At 39.8% G+C, this 19,690-nt stretch overlaps 1 protein-coding gene across 2 annotated transcripts; it reads right to left on the reverse strand.

Annotated features, from left to right (window-relative positions):
- Window positions 1–3,238: 3,238 nt before the first annotated feature.
- Window positions 3,239–19,334, reverse strand: asmt2 (acetylserotonin O-methyltransferase 2). Of its 2 annotated transcripts, XM_034034303.3 has the most exons (9): window positions 19,000–19,334; window positions 17,362–17,455; window positions 14,378–14,552; window positions 9,950–10,079; window positions 7,857–7,925; window positions 7,252–7,370; window positions 6,334–6,471; window positions 4,458–4,580; window positions 3,239–4,064 (listed from the first exon to the last, which is right to left on the reverse strand). In XM_034034303.3, the coding sequence occupies exons 2-9, from the start codon at window positions 17,440–17,442 to the stop codon at window positions 3,853–3,855; spliced, it is 1,047 nt and encodes a 348-aa protein (XP_033890194.1). In that variant the 5' UTR covers window positions 17,443–17,455; window positions 19,000–19,334; the 3' UTR covers window positions 3,239–3,852. The 2 variants fall into 2 exon arrangements, with proteins under 2 accessions (XP_033890194.1, XP_033890195.1); XM_034034304.3 differs by lacking the exon at window positions 17,362–17,455 and having other exon boundaries at window positions 19,000–19,330.
- Window positions 19,335–19,690: the final 356 nt, after the last annotated feature.

Genomic DNA, 19,690 nt, shown 5'->3' on the forward strand with positions numbered 1-19,690 from the left:
CCAGAGTCATTTCTGTGTTTAAACCAGGGAAGACAGACCGTTGATGGTTCTTCAACTATGGGGTTTTAATTGATTAAAATTAATTGATTTGAAGTCTAAATGAAATATAAATAAATTAAATATAAAATCCTAATTTAAAAAAAATGTTTACGAGTATAAAATGTTTGAATGCATTTACTGGAACACCTGTCTTTGGGCCCAGTTGTGATGTAAAGGTTATTTATTCAGAATGGTTTCAGCAGACTACAGTATCACAGCAATTCCGTTTCACATGTTTATAAAATAAATGCGGAATCAATTCATGACTCGTTTATACAGAGACTGGTCGATTAAAAGACAATAATATGATTGAAAACCCTCTAGTTGTATTTATTTAACGGTAAGTAGTGTAGCTTTGAATGTGTTTTATTTTCACCCGTCCCCTCCCATTCGAAGATCTCTGCAATCATTCTGAGTGGATCTGAGTTGCTAATATCACCCCACGTTTTCTGTGCCTGCAGAAAGTTATTTTCAGTATTTCTTGATTCATGATGCAGTGACCCCTTCAACTGCAATGGAACTATTTAAAATACAGCTGATGCACTACAGGGTGTGGCCATTGTTCTTACTTGCTCCTTGGTTTATGTAGCTTCCCAAGCAGGTCATTATTTCTTAATATATATCAATTAAAAGCTGAATTTGCTTTTCTGTGTAATATATATATTTACGTATTTATTTTTGTAGCACTTTAGATAAGTGGTGCACAACTACATTGACAGCAACATTCCACTCTAGGTTGATTAGGTAAAAAATTGAGAAATAAAGTGAAATCACTTTTGCTTTCTTTTCTGACTGTTTTCTCTTTTTTGCCCACATGTAGAGTTGTGTGGGTGTGTGTGTGTGTGTGGGTGGGTGTGTGCTTTGCATTTAATCCACTTCTTGAGTGCCTACAGTTTTCTTCTCTAAAACAAGCACAAAACAGAATGTTTTTTTTTGCCTTACAGGAGCAAAACATGTGGAAAACTTTATCAAATGGAAATGTGTATTATAAATGACATTGTCCATTTAGTTTAATATACAGTATTAATGTTTAATACATGGCACACAGTATTGTTACAGTCTTTACAGAAGGTCACATCCATTTATTTGAAATTAGCTATAGGAACGTTTTATTTTTAAACAAAGATGCATTTTTTTATTGTTAAAAACATACATTAATATCTCACTAGCGGTTGTGCATGTTTTTCTTATAAAACACCTTAAAAATAATGAATATTACTGAATTCGCTTTTCGCTTGTGTAAATCGCAGTCTATCAAATTCTTAATTAGAGTATACGCTATTCATTGACATTAGGTACAACATCACCGCACAGCACCAAAAGAACAACTTTAACAGAATATCAGGTGTTCAGTGATATGCTTCAATGCAGAGTTCTACATATGTGCTTTAATGTACATTTCAGTGTGAGGATCCATTAATAAGCATCCATGAATATATTAGGTAGAAGTTATAAGAAATTGATCTTCACCACCAAGCTGTAACAGTTAAACACAATATAATTTTAAAAACAAAAGAAACATACAAATAAAGATTATTTTGATTGCATTATAATGCCATGGTTCCATGTATTAATATCATCTTACAGTAGAGCCGTGATGTGGCATGCACTCACTTACAGTGCCTTGCGAAAGTATTCGGCCCCCTTGAACTTTGCGACCTTTTGCCACATTTCAGGCTTCAAACATAAAGATATGAAACTGTAATTTTTTGTGAAGAATCAACAACAAGTGGGACACAATCATGAAGTGGAACGAAATTTATTGGATATTTCAAACTTTTTTAACAAATAAAAAACTGAAAAATTGGGCGTGCAAAATTATTCAGCCCCTTTACTTTCAGTGCAGCAAACTCTCTCCAGAAGTTCAGTGAGGATCTCTGAATGATCCAATGTTGACCTAAATGACTAATGATGATAAATAGAATCCACCTGTGTGTAATCAAGTCTCCGTATAAATGCACCTGCACTGTGATAGTCTCAGAGGTCCGTTTAAAGCGCAGAGAGCATCATGAAGAACAAGGAACACACCAGGCAGGTCCGAGATACTGTTGTGGAGAAGTTTAAAGCCGGATTTGGATACAAAAAGATTTCCCAAGCTTTAAACATCCCAAGGAGCACTGTGCAAGCGATAATATTGAAATGGAAGGAGTATCAGACCACTGCAAATCTACCAAGACCTGGCCGTCCCTCTAAACTTTCAGCTCATACAAGGAGAAGACTGATCAGAGATGCAGCCAAGAGGCCCATGATCACTCTGGATGAACTGCAGAGATCTACAGCTGAGGTGGGAGACTCTGTCCATAGGACAACAATCAGTCGTATACTGCACAAATCTGGCCTTTATGGAAGAGTGGCAAGAAGAAAGCCATTTCTTGAAGATATCCATAAAAAGTGTCGTTTACAGTTTGCCACAAGCCACCTGGGAGACACACCAAACATGTGGAAGAAGGTGCTCTGGTCAGATGAAACCAAAATCGAACTTTTTGGCAACAATGCAAAACGTTATGTTTGGCGTAAAAGCAACACAGCTCATCACCCTGAACACACCATCCCCACTGTCAAACATGGTGGTGGCAGCATCATGGTTTGGGCCTGCTTTTCTTCAGCAGGGACAGGGAAGATGGTTAAAATTGATGGGAAGATGGATGGAGCCAAATACAGGACCATTCTGGAAGAAAACCTGATGGAGTCTGCAAAAGACTTGAGACTGGGACGGAGATTTGTCTTCCAACAAGACAATGATCCAAAACATAAAGCAAAATCTACAATGGAATGGTTCACAAATAAACATATCCAGGTGTTAGAATGGCCAAGTCAAAGTCCAGACCTGAATCCAATCGAGAATCTGTGGAAAGAACTGAAAACTGCTGTTCACAAATGCTCTCCATCCAACCTCACTGAGCTCGAGCTGTTTTGCAAGGAGGAATGGGCAAAAATTTCAGTCTCTCGATGTGCAAAACTGATAGAGACATACCCCAAGCGACTTACAGCTGTAATCGCAGCAAAAGGTGGCGCTACAAAGTATTAACTTAAGGGGGCTGAATAATTTTGCACTCCCAATTTTTCAGTTTTTTATTTGTTAAAAAAGTTTGAAATATCCAATAAATTTCGTTCCACTTCATGATTGTGTCCCACTTGTTGTTGATTCTTCACAAAAAATTACAGTTTCATATCTTTATGTTTGAAGCCTGAAATGTGGCAAAAGGTCGCAAAGTTCAAGGGGGCCGAATACTTTCGCAAGGCACTGTACAGTAGTTTTAGATTGCATTGGACAAACCTATCTCCGCTCCGGCTTTCTATCAAATAACAATAAATGACAACAGGTAGGAATAAGTGAGTGAGTAGGGCGAGTTGACATTCGTCAGTGTTATGTATCATCCTTGTATATTTTGCAGCTCAAGTTTCTTTACTTTAGCATATTTTATTTCTGTGTAAAAGGGGAAGGCCTAAATTATTGCTACCATGGAACTCTAAGTTTGTTCCCATGGCTACGCCTTGAAAGCAGAGCCCATGCCCCCCTTCAATGGACACACTAACAATAGAGCTCAAACAAATACATGGAAAATAAACACATGTGCCTGCTAAACACATCAGAAAGGAACTGGACCTTGTAAACATCATGCTAAACCGTTGCTAACATGCTACCAGCTATGTAAGATACCAGGTTTGATATTAAAATGAATTTCTGCTAACAAGGTCCACTGAAACAGCTAAGCATGCATATACAGTAAAGAAAAAAAGAAAAAGCACATGTGCATAGTGAAATGAACAGAATCAGATATTGAACAGTTCTCTATTCATTTTTTGTGGTGCTTATTTTATCCCGAGAATGCAATCATAACTTTTCCCCGTCCGACGCACTTGCAGGTCTTTGAACCCTGCTGAGCTGAGCAGACGGAAGTACTCGGACGGGGTGCGCTCCTTTCCCTCGGTCTGGACCAGCATGTTGAGGGAGAAGAGCTGGGTCATGACCGGGCCTCGTCGGTTTTCATTGAGCATCGCCTCCACGATCAGGATCCCACCATCTGCACCAGCAAGGACAGATTAGCGAATTAGAAACCACTGGAAACTGAGGTACACTATTTATCCACAGGGCTGGTACAGCACCGACAGATTCCACACACTGCCTCCCTGGCAATGTCCATTAGCATCTGCTGAGCCACCCAGCCACTATGTTGCCTTTAATTATCGTTGTTAAAGTAGCTTAAAATGATTATTTTAGCTCGTCATTTTTTGTATTTTGAGAATGTAAATAAAAAAAAAAAAATCAGAAGATGTGACCTTTCAACTCTGCTGCCACAGTCTTCTACAGACTATTACTACTATGGGGTTAACACATGTAGCAGGTTCCTTGCTAGAATTATTGTAGTATTGCAGCATTTCTATATAAATAAGAAGAAAGTAAATGTGTTAGAAACCTGGCTTGCACTGTTCACAAAGCTTGCGGAGCAGCTGCAAGCACTTCTCCTCCTTCCAGTCATGAATAATCCGGGCTACAATATACAGGTCACCTTCTGGGAGCTCCCCAGTGAAGAAATCACCTGCAAAAGAACAAGTGCCATTGCCGGGCTCAGCTAAATCATTCACAAGAAAGGGATGTGTTGCTATTGTAGGATAAACTAAGCCATGAGTACATTTTATAAATAATACATAGGACTTGAACTTTGAACCCATACGCAATACAAAACAAATAGTGACCGGTTTAGAAATAGATGGGGTTTTTGTATTGTTTCAGCTATACTACTGAGGGGTAAAAATAAAAATCAGTTTGCGACTATGTAAAGGAAAATGAGGCTTTGAAGCCTGAAATTGAACGGTGCTACACAGTTGTAAGACCTACTGTTTCTCATAAACCTGGATTTTAAAATAAACCAAAAAAGTGTTGTATTTGGGTTATGTTCATTTTTATTCATGGAAAGAAACTGATTAACAAAAAACAAAGCTGACTTTCCGCCCAAATTTGGCCAAAATCGAGCATTTGCAAATACGGATATAAACTAATAAAAATAAAATTAAAAAACAAAAACAATGCGCCTATACGAGTCATCTTTACATAGCATATCAGCAAATGCAAACCTAGCTACTGTAGTTCTAATGAGCTCTTAATTTGCATTGTGCCTTGCACCAGCAGCCTCAAGGGGGCAGCTCAGAGCAGAGTAACTAGCCAAGGACTAGAAACTCTAAATGCTGCAGGAACTAAAAAAAACCCTATACTGTGCCCCTCTAGGTTAGTGTCACATGCAAATATATTTTAACAATCACTACTTAGCATGCATGCTATCTTTTCATGTCTTTATGAATTGCTAAGCAGCTGAATATGCAGAAGTGCCTACGCTGGCTCATAAATACTTCAAGGAATCCCTGCTTGAGTAAGCCGAGCAGCTTCTCCTATTTGCAACATAAACAAAAGGAGGAGATGAGCTTAACCTCTCAAAAGCAGGCACATTCATGGAATACAATGTACTATTCATGCCCTGTAAGCCTGAAACAGGTCCACTATAATCATAAAAGACGATAAGCAAGCCATGAATACGAATCTCAATTTCTGTTTAATGCACCCTTGAAGTAATAGTAAGACACAAAATAATTCCAGGAATCTTAGCCATTTTGCACTTCCATTAGCTACACAGGTCTAACGTGTGCAGTTTTAAAAGAAACACCTGTTAAAGCAAACATGTATTTACATTTTAAAACAGGATTTCTGGGACTGCATTATTAGGTTAAAGGAAGCTATTACTATCTATGCCTTATTCTTGGATTATCTGTTTGCATTTGCACTCCCAGTGAAGGGGTGGGGACTATTTCACTATCCAGGTGAACTGACCCAGGAAATACTAGACAGCTGTGCCATGGAAAAGTGGATCACCAACAGGTTCCTCTTTATTCACCAGATTCTGATGCTGTCAATAGCTTGTGGTAAATAATTAGTTTTATAATAACTGGTCTCTATGAAAAGTATTGGTGTATCCATAACTGATACCTGAAGAGATACCGGCTACCTATATGCGTTTAAAACGAATAACAGAGTTCATCATATTGCAACTGGATACAGAGAGGAGGCACATTTGGTATTGATATCAGAACCATTTTCTGAGAACATTTTAGATTTTTTTTGTTGTTGCTGAAAATCAGTTTCTTGGCTGATACTAAGTTTCAAAAGCAAACATTTCTTTTTCCGGGTCGTACTGTATGTTACTGTGTTCTGTAATACAGCGCGTGGACCGTAGTGCCAGTAGATACAATAATGTGGGTGCCGGCAGGCGTTCTAGTAATTCGAGTTAAAAGCAATCTCACCTTCTTGAAAAGCAATACTGTCATCTGGAACGGAGAAATGCTTCTTGGCCACTTCCACCACTTTGGGCAGGTCGAATACAGTGACCGTGGAGCCTGGATAGGCCTTTGCCAGTTCCCGTGCCAACCCTCCCGTGCAGCCTAAACAGAGAATGAAGAGGCGCCCGTATTGATAATGTTGTTATATAAGGCGCAGTATAACTGTAGCCCATTATCACTTCAGGAACCGCACATGGAGTCCTCTATTTTACATCCAATTTCATTACATCAGATAACCAAATCATTTAAACTAGGATTTCTGTAGAGTACTTTGACTGTTTTAACATTACATGCCATGTGATATTTAATCCTGTTGCAGTAGGCTGCTGTCAAATGGGGGCTAAGTTGAGAAAATCAAACTCATTTCACTTGTGACCCAAGCCTGATTTGAACCCGGGTCTCTAGGTGAACAGCATAGTGAATTACACCATTCTTGCTTTGCTTGGATTGAGATAATACATCAAGTGCTTTGCCTCTTCCTGAGCAGTATGCCCCTGTATGAACCTGCCATTCTCAATCAGTACCCACAAGCCCAAAGCCAGCGTGACAGAATGGGATTTATACACCAGTGCATCTTAACTTGTCCTGCTCTGGATAGCAGAGGATTTTCAATTGTCAGGCGCAGCTGAACTTTTCATTTCTAATACATTATGTTCCCTTGAAGGTATACGCCACAGAGCAGAGCTCCACAAATCACATACTGTGCCATCCTGCTTAACTGAAGTAGAGTGTGGAGATGAATGACATTTATTATAATGGAAGACAGGGTTGTTCTACAGTATTGGTTTTAAATGTTACCTTTAGCGATGCTACGCAACGCATCATTAAAAAGAACGAACAAGGGACACGCTTGAACCACTCACCAAACATAAAATGGCATACCTCCAACGTCAACCATCGTTTTGAAAGGTGAAAGGTCAAATGCAGTCACAACATCATGTGTATCGATGACCCACGTTGCATGCATCAGCTGCATGAACTTCAGCATTTCTTCCTCAGACCTGAAATAAGAATGGACTTTGTTTCCTGCTTTTCAAATATAATTTTGTTGCAGTTACAAAGAGCTTCTACAGTACTGTTTGTATTTCTTTACTAAAGACATTGTGAAAGTAAAAACACTATTCTAGTGCACGGCGGTGAACTAAACAAATCACTAACTCCCCCTCACACCTCCACTACAGAAACAGAAGAAGAAAAACAATAAAATCACAAAATTCAAATTGATTTGATTTGCATAATAGCTATTCGGTTAATGTTAGCACAAACCACTTCATAATGGTTAACACCAAAAATAAAGACAAGAAATGTGTTTGTTCCAGACCAAGACCAGACACATGTTAGCAGCTGGTATAGAACATATTTACTTTTAAGAATCAACTTAGAAATCCTATTAACCTACAATTACAAGAAAAGCTTTAAGACCCAGCAATGCCTATGGGTACAGCACTAATGCTCATTCATAGGGGTTTACCATTGACAGAACCAACCTGTACAGCGTTTCAAAGATCTGGTCTGAGGACATGTTCAATGTTTTTTCATTCTGATTTTTTCCTTCCCTGTAAAACACAATGGTGGCATTGCAACACATACATATATCAAATAGGTGTGCAACAAGCATGTGCACTCAGAGGAACATGGCTGACATCATGGTTTTCTAGTTAAGGGATCAAAACAGGCAGCTGATCTTAAGACATCTCTCTTCTATCAAGGAATTATTTTGATTATTTATTGTATTTAGCATCATTAGGGAGTCAATATCTCACAACTGAGGTAATAACAATCTGCCACACTTTAGATAGACCCCTGGACAGCACGAATCTTAGACTACCTTACCTAAGGTAACATGAGATCATCACAGATTTGTGTTAATCAGGGTCTGTGAAATCAGCTGACGGTGCTGTATTTGAATCCATTTACTTCTAAATCAGGGGTAAAATGTGATTGTTGTTTTAGTTTTACCCAAGGCTTTAAAGAGATTACACAACGCACTTTTAAACTTTAGTAAAAACATTTTTGTTTTTACAGTTTAAACTATTGGCTTTGGCCAAATACAGGTTTGCTGTCCTTTAGAATGCAAAATAAATCAATAAGATACAATAAAATAGATAAATTAACAATGAAAAAGAACACTTATTAATTATTTATAGTCATAGTTGTATTTTACTTTTGTATTTAATTCAAATGTTACATTGATTTCCGCATACTGTATTAAATTACGGTGGTTTCAAGAGTTTCATTAAGATACTAAAAATGATTAAACTTTTTGAGAAAATGTGATTTGTACCATTTAAACCCAACAGCCTTAGTAATTTAAAAAAAGGTAATATGTTTTGGTGGTCACAGTTGATGTAGTGATCAGCTGTATATACACACAATAGGAAACTTGCTTCCAAAATAGCTGATCACTAGATGTCACTGGGTCTTGCTTATAGAGAAACACTGGCAGGTCTATGGCAGGCAACTTCAACTGAGGAGCTGCACTCAAAGTACGAGCTTGCTAGTAGCTTAAGTCGGGATGACCAATCACGGTCCTGGAGGGCCATTCCACTCCTGGTTTATTTAACAGGTAAAAAGAGACAATTAACTACTTTAGGGTCTGGATGGAGGTTTAATTGGTGCAAGTCAACACTTTAGACGAGGGATGGAACAAAGACCAGGACTAGAAGGGCCAACTTTGCCCCCCCCTCAGCTAATGGAATTACAGATATTATCATTTCCCAGTGATGTTGATTTCGAAAGTGAGTTCCGATGTTTCTTAAGAAAATGTACAGTCCTTTTCTTCAATTAATAATAGGTTTATTATAATACATGGAGGGAATCATGTCCTAAGTACAGAACAGACAGATTTCCATGTTGTGATAGGCAATAAAAGAAGAAGCGAAAGAGAAGTTGCGGGCTTCTTGCTTTCGAGTCCAGATAAGTGTAGTTTATTGAAGATAAAAGTTAATCTTAAAGATTACATGGTGATTTGCAGGTATCCTCTCTCCAAGCATGGATCAGAGCAATACAAAGCACATCTCAGTATTCTCGGTTTAAATGCAGTCTTTCAGTGACATCATGATTTCTCTTTAAACCAATCAGACAGACACAAATCTCTTATCACTTCATTAATTGTCCTTTGTCCTAACCCTAGCTTCCAAGCATCTGGTTCAATCCAGTTTCTCTTTGAAGTAGCTAGTTTTTAGAACCCTCCCAAGAAAACCTGTTTTTTAACCCTCCAGTCTGTAAATATGTTTAACAATGTGTTGGTACCTCTAACACAAAAACAATGATCCACCCTAAATGGCACATGCCTTTCTTGTTAGAACTGGACCTCAAAGGAGAGGCCAACACCTATTTCAGATTGTCTTGGAGCCTTGTCCTAGCAAAGACAAAAGTGGCCAGAAAGATCTTTATCACCTTACTGTCTAACTAGAAATTTAACCAGAATCTGACCTAATCTTTAACCCATTCTGTGAGTTGTATTCTAAGACCAAAAATTCATTTCTATCTAAATAAAATGTTCCAACACCCAGTGTGTTAATGCTTTATGAATACAGGGTCAGTCTGCAGCGACTTGCTTGACGAAGTGATTCCCTACCTGACAGCATCCGCCAGGTGGTTCCACAGAGGGTAGATAGTTTGAGACTGGTAGGCAATCATGTTATACAAAGACTTGGGGCTGGCTTTAGCCAAATACAGGTTTGCTACATCTGTGCTGCTGTAGAATGCTGTACAAATAAATAAAGAAAAGAAATCAACTTGAATCAAAAAAGAAAAACATTACATACAGCCCAATCATGGCACACATGCGGTTTTGTTTTGCATGTCATTTTGTCAGCACTACGCTGACAAGGCTAGTTATTGAATGGGCAGCTGAACTGGCACCCAGTGGAGCGCTTCCCAAACAGGGAAGGTTTAGGGGTGTTTCTGGTGAAGTGTGGGGAAGCATATCATTTATATGAGGGCATGTACAGGGGTTGGACACCAAAATTCAAAACACCTACAAAGTGTAGCAAACACTGTGACGTCCATCACATGGCATAGGGAATCCTCGACGTGTGTTCTGTACACAGGAATATCTGCTTGTCTATCTGCAAATCAGTTTCAGACACGGTGGGCATGGCAGTCAGCAGTGATCTCTCAGACTTTCATACAAGTCTACTGCAAAATTTCAAAGACCAACTTCCCTGGAGGAATTAGAGGAGGTAACCATGGAGAAAATGTTAACTTATCACACCAGAAAAACCCTAACCCTGGGTTTCAGAACTACCTTCAATTAAGCATATTACTTAAATGATCAGGAGCCAGAAGGCTGATATGAAATAAATTGTTCTTATAGCTGTAAGAACACTCATTCATGCTGTGATAGATGCGATGAGTTCAAACTCCTGGCAACTGGTCATTTCAATAATATGTCTTAAACAGAACATCCTGCCAAATTTACAAGAAGCACAACCTTTGCGGTGTCCTGTGTTGTCCGTATTGCAGCGTTATTTTTTAATCATATTGCGCTCGCTTGAATTTTTGTTATCAACTGGGCAACACATTACTCAACATTGCGTGTTCACCAGGAATCGCAGTGTATCCAGATCCCACTCCCTCCTGCAACAAATGCTGGTATTCTGTTCCCAAAATATGCCTGATTCATTTCACTCAGAGCACCAGCATTGCTGCAAAGGGAACATACACTGGATACAATGGGATGCTAGAAGAAGTAAAAAAAAAAAAAAAAAAAATCACTCTCCTGGCGAACGTTCCTGAGTAAAAGTTGAAGAAAAAATGCTGTAGTTTATTTACCTATGATGTGTGAATATAAACATATCAACATTTTTAGGAATACGTTTTAAAAAATGGCTGCAACATGAACAACAAAGAATACAGCAAAGGTTAAGTACATGTTTCTTGTAAACACTGCATGGGGTTCTGGAACTTGGTTTAGTCCATTCACTTTGTGCCCGCAGGCCCAGCACAGGTACATCTCAATAGTGCAAGCATTAATAATATGTGACCTTTATGTACTGCAGTGTCGACAGTGTTTTATTACACCGTGTAACAATTTATTTTTTTATTTTTTGGTTCCTGGGTAGTAAGTGTTATTTCCTAATTGCTTATGCCTCAAAAGTATAGAAAATGGCTATTATTCCCCACAAACTTTGCTTTTGTGACCAGGACAGTGATATTTTGAAATTTACCTATTTCCAATGAGAAAACGGGCGAATTTGTGTCTTTTCGTTCACATAAAGTCAGAAAAAAACAACATATGAATCCAAATTAACATGTATTTATACTAAAGTAATACAAAAATGACTACAAAAGATTTAGAAGTGAGTAGTTTTTCGGGATTTACGATTATACTGTAAATCACTTTCACGAATCAGCCCCCAAATGTAGTCTCCCATCATGTTCTCGTTATACTGTCCTTCATTGACAGCTCATCCAGGAGCCTCAAAGCCGTGCTGCTCCATAATGGTAAAAAGTACCTGTCTCTTCCCCTGGCTCACTCGGTGCACCTCAAAGAGGATTACAACAGCATCAAGACCTTGCTGGACGCCTTGAAGTATGATGAGTACGGCTGGGACCCCCGGAAGGTGCTGATGCCACCACTGCACATCAAATTGGGCCTTATGAAACAATTTGTCAGAGCTCTAGATAAGGAGTCGGCAGCCTTCAAGTACCTTCAAGACTTCTTCCCTAAGCTGTCTGAGGCAAAGGTCAAAGCCGGTGTCTTCGTCGGACCACAGATAAAGAAGATCCTGGAGTGCAATGAATTCCCCAAGAAGCTCACTAGTAAGGAGAAAGCGGCTTGGAACAGCTTTGTCGCAGTGGTTCGGGGCTTCCTGGGCAATCACAAGGCCGAAAATTATGTGGAGCTGGTTGAGACTCTGGTGAAGAACTACGGCACAATGGGCTGTAGGATGTCCCTCAAAGTCCATATCCTTGATGCTCATCTTGATAAATTCAAGGAGAACATGGGAGCGTACTCGGAGGAGCAAGGCGAGCGCTTCCACCAGGATATACTGGACTTTGAACGCCGCTACCAAGGACAGTGGGGGCTGATTCGTGAAAGTGATTTACAGTATAATCGTAAATCTCGAAAAACTACTCACTTCTAAATCTTTTGTAGTCATTTTTGTATTACTTTAGTATAAATACATGTTAATTTGGATTCATATGTTGTTTTTTTCTGACTTTATGTGAATGAAAAGACACAAATTTGCCCGTTTTCTCATTGGAAATAGGTAAATTTCAAAATATCACTGTCCTGGTCACAAAAGCAAAGTTTGTGGGGAATAATAGCCATTTTCTATACTTTTGAGGCATAAGCAATTAGGAAATAACACTTACTACCCAGGAACAAAAATTGTGTTACATAGTGTTATTATTTGTTTATTTAGCAGGTGCCTTTATCCAAGGCAACTTACAGAGACTAGGGTGTGTGAACTAAGCTGCAGAGTCACTTACAACAATGTCCCACCCGAAAGACAGAGCACAAGGAGGTTAAGTGACTTGCTCACGATCACACAAGGGAGACGAGATTTGAACTGGGAACCTCCTGGTTATAAGCCTGTTTCTTTAACCACTGGACCACACAGCCTCCTGTGCTGTTTATGTAACTTATTTTCACTTTGGGTTGATCTGAACCATGTTTTCATGGTTTGACCGTATTTTAATTTTTTTTTGTGTGTATTATATTTAATTGTTAAATAGTCTTTCAAAGTTTTAAAAAAGTACCTACCTCGCTGTATCTCAGATAGATAGATAGATAGATAGATAGATAGATAGAGAGATATACAGGGCTCTAAACTGACAAAAAGGGCAAGGCCAAAATGGCCTTCAGTTCAATACATTTGCAGAGGGCACCAAGGCCACTAAGCTTAAGTCAAGGCCAAAGTGTACCTAATTATTGGCCACATAAAGAAACAGCCCAGTTTAACTTACTAACTGTTGTATTCAGAAAATGCTGTTTTTTAAAAATTTTTGTCAACCATCGCTAATCCACAGGACCACTTTTGCTCAATTTTAATTACTCTCCACGGAAATCTGCAGTAAAATATCCTAAAATCTGCAAAATGAAAAATATATCAATGAAAAATAGTGTAAATGAGTTATTAAATAAGAACAATATCATTTAAATTATAAATTAAGATGTATGTAATGTATCATTCAGCCACTGCAAAATACTTCCTATACAGTCTTTAGAAGCTACAAATTTGCTGCAAAAATGTATTACTACTGGACAGTTTTGACATTAAAATCACTGTTTCACCTGCACAATAATCACGCTCTGCACCTTTATTTTTAACTACTCCAAATGCGCTGCCTGCATCTCTTCTGAATTTGAACTTCTCCACAACCTCCCTGACGGTCAGTCAGGCAGGAAGTCATGCAGAATATCCCTCAGATCAGTTAACCTGAACAAAACTCCTCACCGCACTATACTACACACTGGTGTCTGCAATTATTGTAATGTATTTAGCTTTTTACACCATATTCTTAAATGTGAACCGAGTGTTTTTTGTTTTTTTGTCATATGCTGATCCAACACAACCAATCTCAACCCCGGCTTCACAGGAATCATCGCTGTGGCCAAAAGAGAGATTTTGAGATTTTAAAGAAAATAAATCCACAAAATCGAGTTTAGCCAATCACGGTGTTTAAATCTATCCTAGCCGTTTTATAATTGCACTTACTTGCATATATATTAATGAATGGCTTCACGCTGATGCTTGCACCAAATCCCGCGTTTATCTGCTATTCTAGTGACACTTAACAGCAGTGGTAGGTTCCACTGAAGAAAATTGCACAACTTTTCAGTTTTTTTGCTATGCATTGAAAATTCTGCAAGTAGGGGATAATTCCGTGTTGTATCCCACGATCGCGAGGGACTATTTAATAGCACATATTCTTCTCAGTTAACATAAACATGTAACAAACAAATTGCAGAGTAGCTGTGTTTTGGCAGGTGTTTCTAATTCCAACCCCAGGCTGTCAATATTATTATTATAGTGTTATTAGCCTTTGATACCTTTTCCCTGGGTTATTTCTACGTCTAGAATATCTATTCCCACCAGAGCATCCAACAGTCTCTCCATCCCATCCTGGCTGGCCTGCAGCTCCTGGGATACAGACTCTGCGCTCAGAGATTTCTGGGACTGGAGCAGCAAGTCAAACACCCCCAGCTCACAGGCCGAGAAGATCACCTGCAAACACAGAACGAAGAATGAGACATCCCCGAACACAACACCTTTCTTAAATGGTGTTCATCTGCTAACACGCTGCTTTTTCATTGACAACAGGGAATTTTATTAAACAAACTGCCCAAATAGCTCTCAAAAGTGGTATGAATAAAAATATGAACTACTCTCTACTGGTGTATATTTCCAAAGCCTTTATTTAATTTGCTAATCTTTATTTATTGTAAATAATTTAATGTTGGGAGAAACGCCTGTTAATTGTACAATTCTAGAACCAAATACTGTAATGTAACCTGTCCCAGAGGTTGGTTTCGGATTCCTCTTGTATGTATCTGTGCTGGCAAAGTCAGGAAACAATGCCCGGGGCATATTACTGTAAAATAATATATTTTTTGTTTGGTTTATGTTAAAAAAAAATAATAATAATAATGAGTGAGTAGGTTTGCAAAAAAAGAAATGAAAAACCAGGGTTACAGTAAGTAACCCAACCATTACGAGTTGGGAAATGTATACCCAAGCTGTCGCAGTGAGCCAAAGCAGCCACAAGCCTTGCCCTGGCGCGAGCCTAACTGGAAAGCTGCTGCTCAAGAGGGTAAGCTGCATCAAGGACTCTGGACCCCACAGAAGGCGCCGCTGAAGTAGCCACATTCAGTTGGTAAAACCTTATAAACTTGTGCAGTATGGTCCACGCCGCAGCGTTACATATGTCAGGTAGGGATGCCCCATGAAACACTGCCCAAGATGTCATAGTTCCTCTAGTGTTGAGCTGGACAAGTATTTAGGGTCCACTGAAAGGAGAGGTTTGAAGGGAGCTTTCATGAGAGTAGTACCACCCCCGCTCTGTATGCCCTTTTCCCTGGGACAGCGTTGATATAGTCTGTGTCTGTACTAAGGAAGACACCAAGGAATCATCGGGCAGGAAATGCTGGAGCCCCAGCTTCTCCACACCCTGGAGGGCATACAATGCTTCCATCCACCTGGAGCAAGTGGGTGCTGATGCTGGGCTGCCCCACGAGGACTGCAACTCCTCCACAAAGTCCGGGAGAGGCTTACAGCGCTATGTAGCCGACACAGAGGTTTAAAAAACCACTCGGTGGACCTGGGTCTCCTCAGTCCAAGGGATCTGGACCTGGGCAGAAGCTCTGCTCACAAGGGCTGCTAGCTCGTCTGCCAGTAGACCGCTAGGAGCCAAATTGGTCTCCGACGGGGGAGCCCTCTAAACAGGAGGGGTCCTCCGTTCCCCCTTCGAATTCTCCGTCCTCCATGGAGGCAGCCAGGGACACCACATAGTCCTGATCCTCCTCAGTCAACTCAGACTGAGGGAGAGGAGGGACCAGTACTGGGGCTAAGGGAGTCTCCAGTACCCCAAAGACCAGAGCGGGTGCAGGGGAAACTGCCATATTTACAAGGCGCTCCAGAAACGATTGTGCCCGTAAGGCTGACACATCCGCACTGGGAGAGTGCCTGTGCTTCCTGGGCTTCCTGGTCTTGTGCTCGGGAGAATGAGACACAGACCGAGCACTGCGACTAGCAGACGGTTCATGCGAGGGGCTCCTCTAGAGCATCAGCAAAGGTCGCGGAGAGCCAGGGGAGGTGGAATGACCTTCAGCACAGACTGCTCTCTTAGCCCTAGACCTTTTTTGAAACTTACCGTACACCGTACAAAAGGTGGGATCTGCCAGCGCTCGCCGAGCATTATCTGCGCCCAGGGAGTGCCGAGTGCACCGGAGCTAGGCACGGGAGTGCGGAGTGCACCGGAGCTAGGCACGGGAGTGCGGAGTGCACCGGAGCTAGGCACGGGAGCGCGGAGTTCACCGGAGCTAGGCACGGGAGCGCGGAGTGCACCGGAGCTAGGCACGGGAGCGCGGAGTGCACCGGAGCTAGGCACGGGAGCGCGGAGTGCACCGGAGCTAGGCACGGGAGTGGCGTGGCACACTACAACAACCGTAGCCGGGTCGAACACAGGGACAGGAAAATATATCTTTTTTTGTTTTTTGAAAAAAAATAAATAAATAAGACAAACTCAGTTTGGCACAAAACGTGAATGCAGACCTGGAACCGAAACACAAAAAACAATTTGTCAAAGACAAATATCAAAATGGACGAGGCTGGAAACAGCAGCCGCCGCTTCTCAGCTGCCTAAACCACACGACCATGTGATATAGTTTACTATTGAGAAAAGAAAAAACTACCAATAAGGGGCAAGCCAGCTTCCGAGGAGGAATAGCGAGGTATCCAAAAATCAGTCTCGAAAGAGAGTCTTACGATAACAGAGCAAGTGGTTACACGTTCCCTCAGGTTGGAGTGAGGAATCAAATGGCGAAGGTTGCTGTGTGACGTAGCGTCTTGTTCCCAAACTGAACAGACACGTGGTCACACCAGGCCTATCATGCAGCTTTTTAAATATCTGCTCACGTCATGTGACACAAGGGTCATTTCTCGACTCATAATGGTTGACATTTCGAGATTGAAAGGGAACTAAGCAATCCATGAAAATATTTCAAATGTGTTATACTGTTTCAAGACCAGCAGAGGGGGCAAGTTCATCAGTGTTTTTTTTTTTGACCTACTAATGCACAGCGTTAATGTCTACACATTAAAAGGTGTACATTTTTATCAATGTGTGTTTTGTAGATGTAACATTAGGGAACAAAAACTTTAGACCTCTGTTAGATACTTAAACAGCCAGCCAACTTGAGCTTTTCCAGACTGTCTGGTGGCTATGCCAGCCACGCTGGTAGAGATCCGGTACGTGTAGCACACATCGAACTTAAAATATGACAATATCAATAGCAAACATAAACAAAAGCTTTACCTTAGATACTCTGAACCCATTGAAGTATTCCAGCAGTTTAAACGGATAATCCAACTCGCTTTGAGAAAGCTGTTCTGCCATAATAAGAGGTTTCCTTCAGGAAATAAACAAACAAGCAAGCAAACAAACAAACAATAAAGAGACGTGTAGTACAACACAGTGCGTGGGTCGCATACATAAATTACATCTTTGGCAACCCAAGCAAAACTAAACTTAAACAGCAGGTAAAAGTTGTTGTAATTTTATGTTTCTCAACTTCTGCAAAGTAAAAATATACACCCATTTGACAGCAAACTATATTTTTGAGAGCGAGTCATAAAATGAAACATTTAGTGATGCGTCTCTAAAGCAACACAAAAAAGCTTGGCAAAAACTCCAACTCCTAGCCGCAAAAGCACCCTGAGAAATGTTTACAAGAACAACCAGTTACTCATTGACACTGGTGTCAGTGAATATTTGTTTCCCCTAGGAACCTATATTCGAGAATGTGTGCCCCCTTATTTCTATATCCTTGCATTTTCAACTAAAACCTTAATTTCCTAACTCTAGCCCTTAACATGTACTCTCCAGTCCCCTCTGACAGGTCCAGTCTCACCTACAATAATACATGATAGCAGCCTGCAGACATACTCACATTTACTAGCATTATACAGGAATCATTTACATAATACAGGATAAATAAACATGCATGTAGAGGGGAACAAATGTTCGCAGAATATTTGTTCTGAGGGAACAAATATTTTGGGGAAACAATATTTGTTTACAACGGCGCTCAAGTATCTAAAGCTGTGTTATCACTGCCACGAATGTGGACACCAGACAAGCTCTTTGTTCTAGAGAGAGCCCTCTCCTCCCTCTGCATGCAGATTCATTCAGGTCTCAGTAAGAATGGCATGTGCAAGCATTCTCAGGGGAGGCTGAGACAGTAAAATTAGTTATTGGTAACATGTTCTTTCTTTAATTTATGTGGGGAAAAAACACATAAGCAATATAAATATACGTATTCTCCCTTGCGTACCTCTTTATCAAGACCGTTTAAAAGTAAAAAATATAAATATATAACATTTCAAATATACATGTCAAACTATTCTTTTTGGGTGGGGGGCAAATATTTCTGCTACAGGTGGGCATACTAATGTATGTTGATTAAAAACTCCAACACTTTCTAATTCCACTTTTTAAGCATAAAATACATATTTTTTATTGAATGTATTTACTTTATGTACATTATTTAAAATAACATTTTAAAAATGCCCACAACAGACTAATGAATACATATTACAAAAGAAAACATTGAAGATTTGAGATTTGTTTACGATGCAAAGCAAAGTCAACCAGTGTCTCTCATATCATTATAGGCGCTGACTAAACTGACAGTGTGGTGCCAAGAAATTCGCTGCCTGCATTCTGCATTAGTGTGCGTTTTATTATCTTAGATTTTTCCTCTTGCATAAAAAATAAAGAAATATTAAAATATTAAGGATTAATTAAGAACGTTACCAAACGCCGAACTGCAGTTTACACACACACACAACAAAAATATTATGTTTTTTTTTATTTTTTTCCTGACTATTAAACTTTTAGCACATCACCACAGACATCACAAAAATCTCAGTAACAAAAACAGGTTTCACTTACCGTGATAAAAATGATTAGCTAGCGGTATACTTTGCAGAATTATGGAGCTTATTTGAGTTTTGTTTTTTTTTAGCACAAATTATACACTGTACTACTAATTTGCAATTTCAATAGATGTATTTCTCTCTGCAGATCCGTTTCTGTTATTTCATTTTTGGAGACCGAACTACCTTCACCCTGCAGCTTTTGACTAGTGTCACGTGTTTTTTTTTTTTGTTTTTTTTCGTTCACTCTTGCTCAGATTGTTTGGGTTTTTTGTTTACAAACGAGAGGAGACCATTCGGCCCATCTTGTGTGTGCGTGTGCTATGGTATGCACTTTGGGACACTATTCATTTTCAGTTCCAACTTTTTCAAAAGCAGCTTCTACTTATTTTTTGTTTTTGTTTTTTTTGGGGGGGGGGGGGGGGGATTTGGACTGCGCGTTATTAGCCAACAGCATCGTCAATGATTATTATTCATGTACAATTTTAAGACCAGGAAAACAAAGACTGATTAATTACATGCCTTCACCTAAACAAAAAATTCAAATGACGTAAAATAAATAAATAAAATAGTCATAGTCATAGGCAGTCTTTAAAACCCGCAGTGGCCCAACACGGGTGTACCAGCTTACATTAATCACCATAGCTGGGCTGATGCATGGGGCGGTGAGGGCCCCACTCTGTATAATCAAATTCGATTCGAAACAA

This window comes from Acipenser ruthenus, chromosome 1 (genome assembly GCF_902713425.1).
Source record: "Acipenser ruthenus chromosome 1, fAciRut3.2 maternal haplotype, whole genome shotgun sequence".
In the NCBI taxonomy this organism is placed as follows: domain Eukaryota; kingdom Metazoa; phylum Chordata; class Actinopteri; order Acipenseriformes; family Acipenseridae; genus Acipenser; species Acipenser ruthenus.

Bases quoted from the DNA above. Each gene is read 5' to 3' on its own strand.
- asmt2 (XM_034034303.3), bottom strand. From the start codon at position 17,442: ATGGCAGAACAGCTTTCTCAAAGCGAGTTGGATTATCCGTTTAAACTG. The intron at 7,926-9,949 runs GTAGGGAATCAC...TGTGTTTTACAG, and splicing joins CACCTGGCGGATGCTGTCAG to GGAAGGAAAAAATCAGAATG. The intron at 4,065-4,457 runs GTTTCTAACACA...TTGCTGGTGCAG, and splicing joins TTGTGAACAGTGCAAGCCAG to ATGGTGGGATCCTGATCGTG.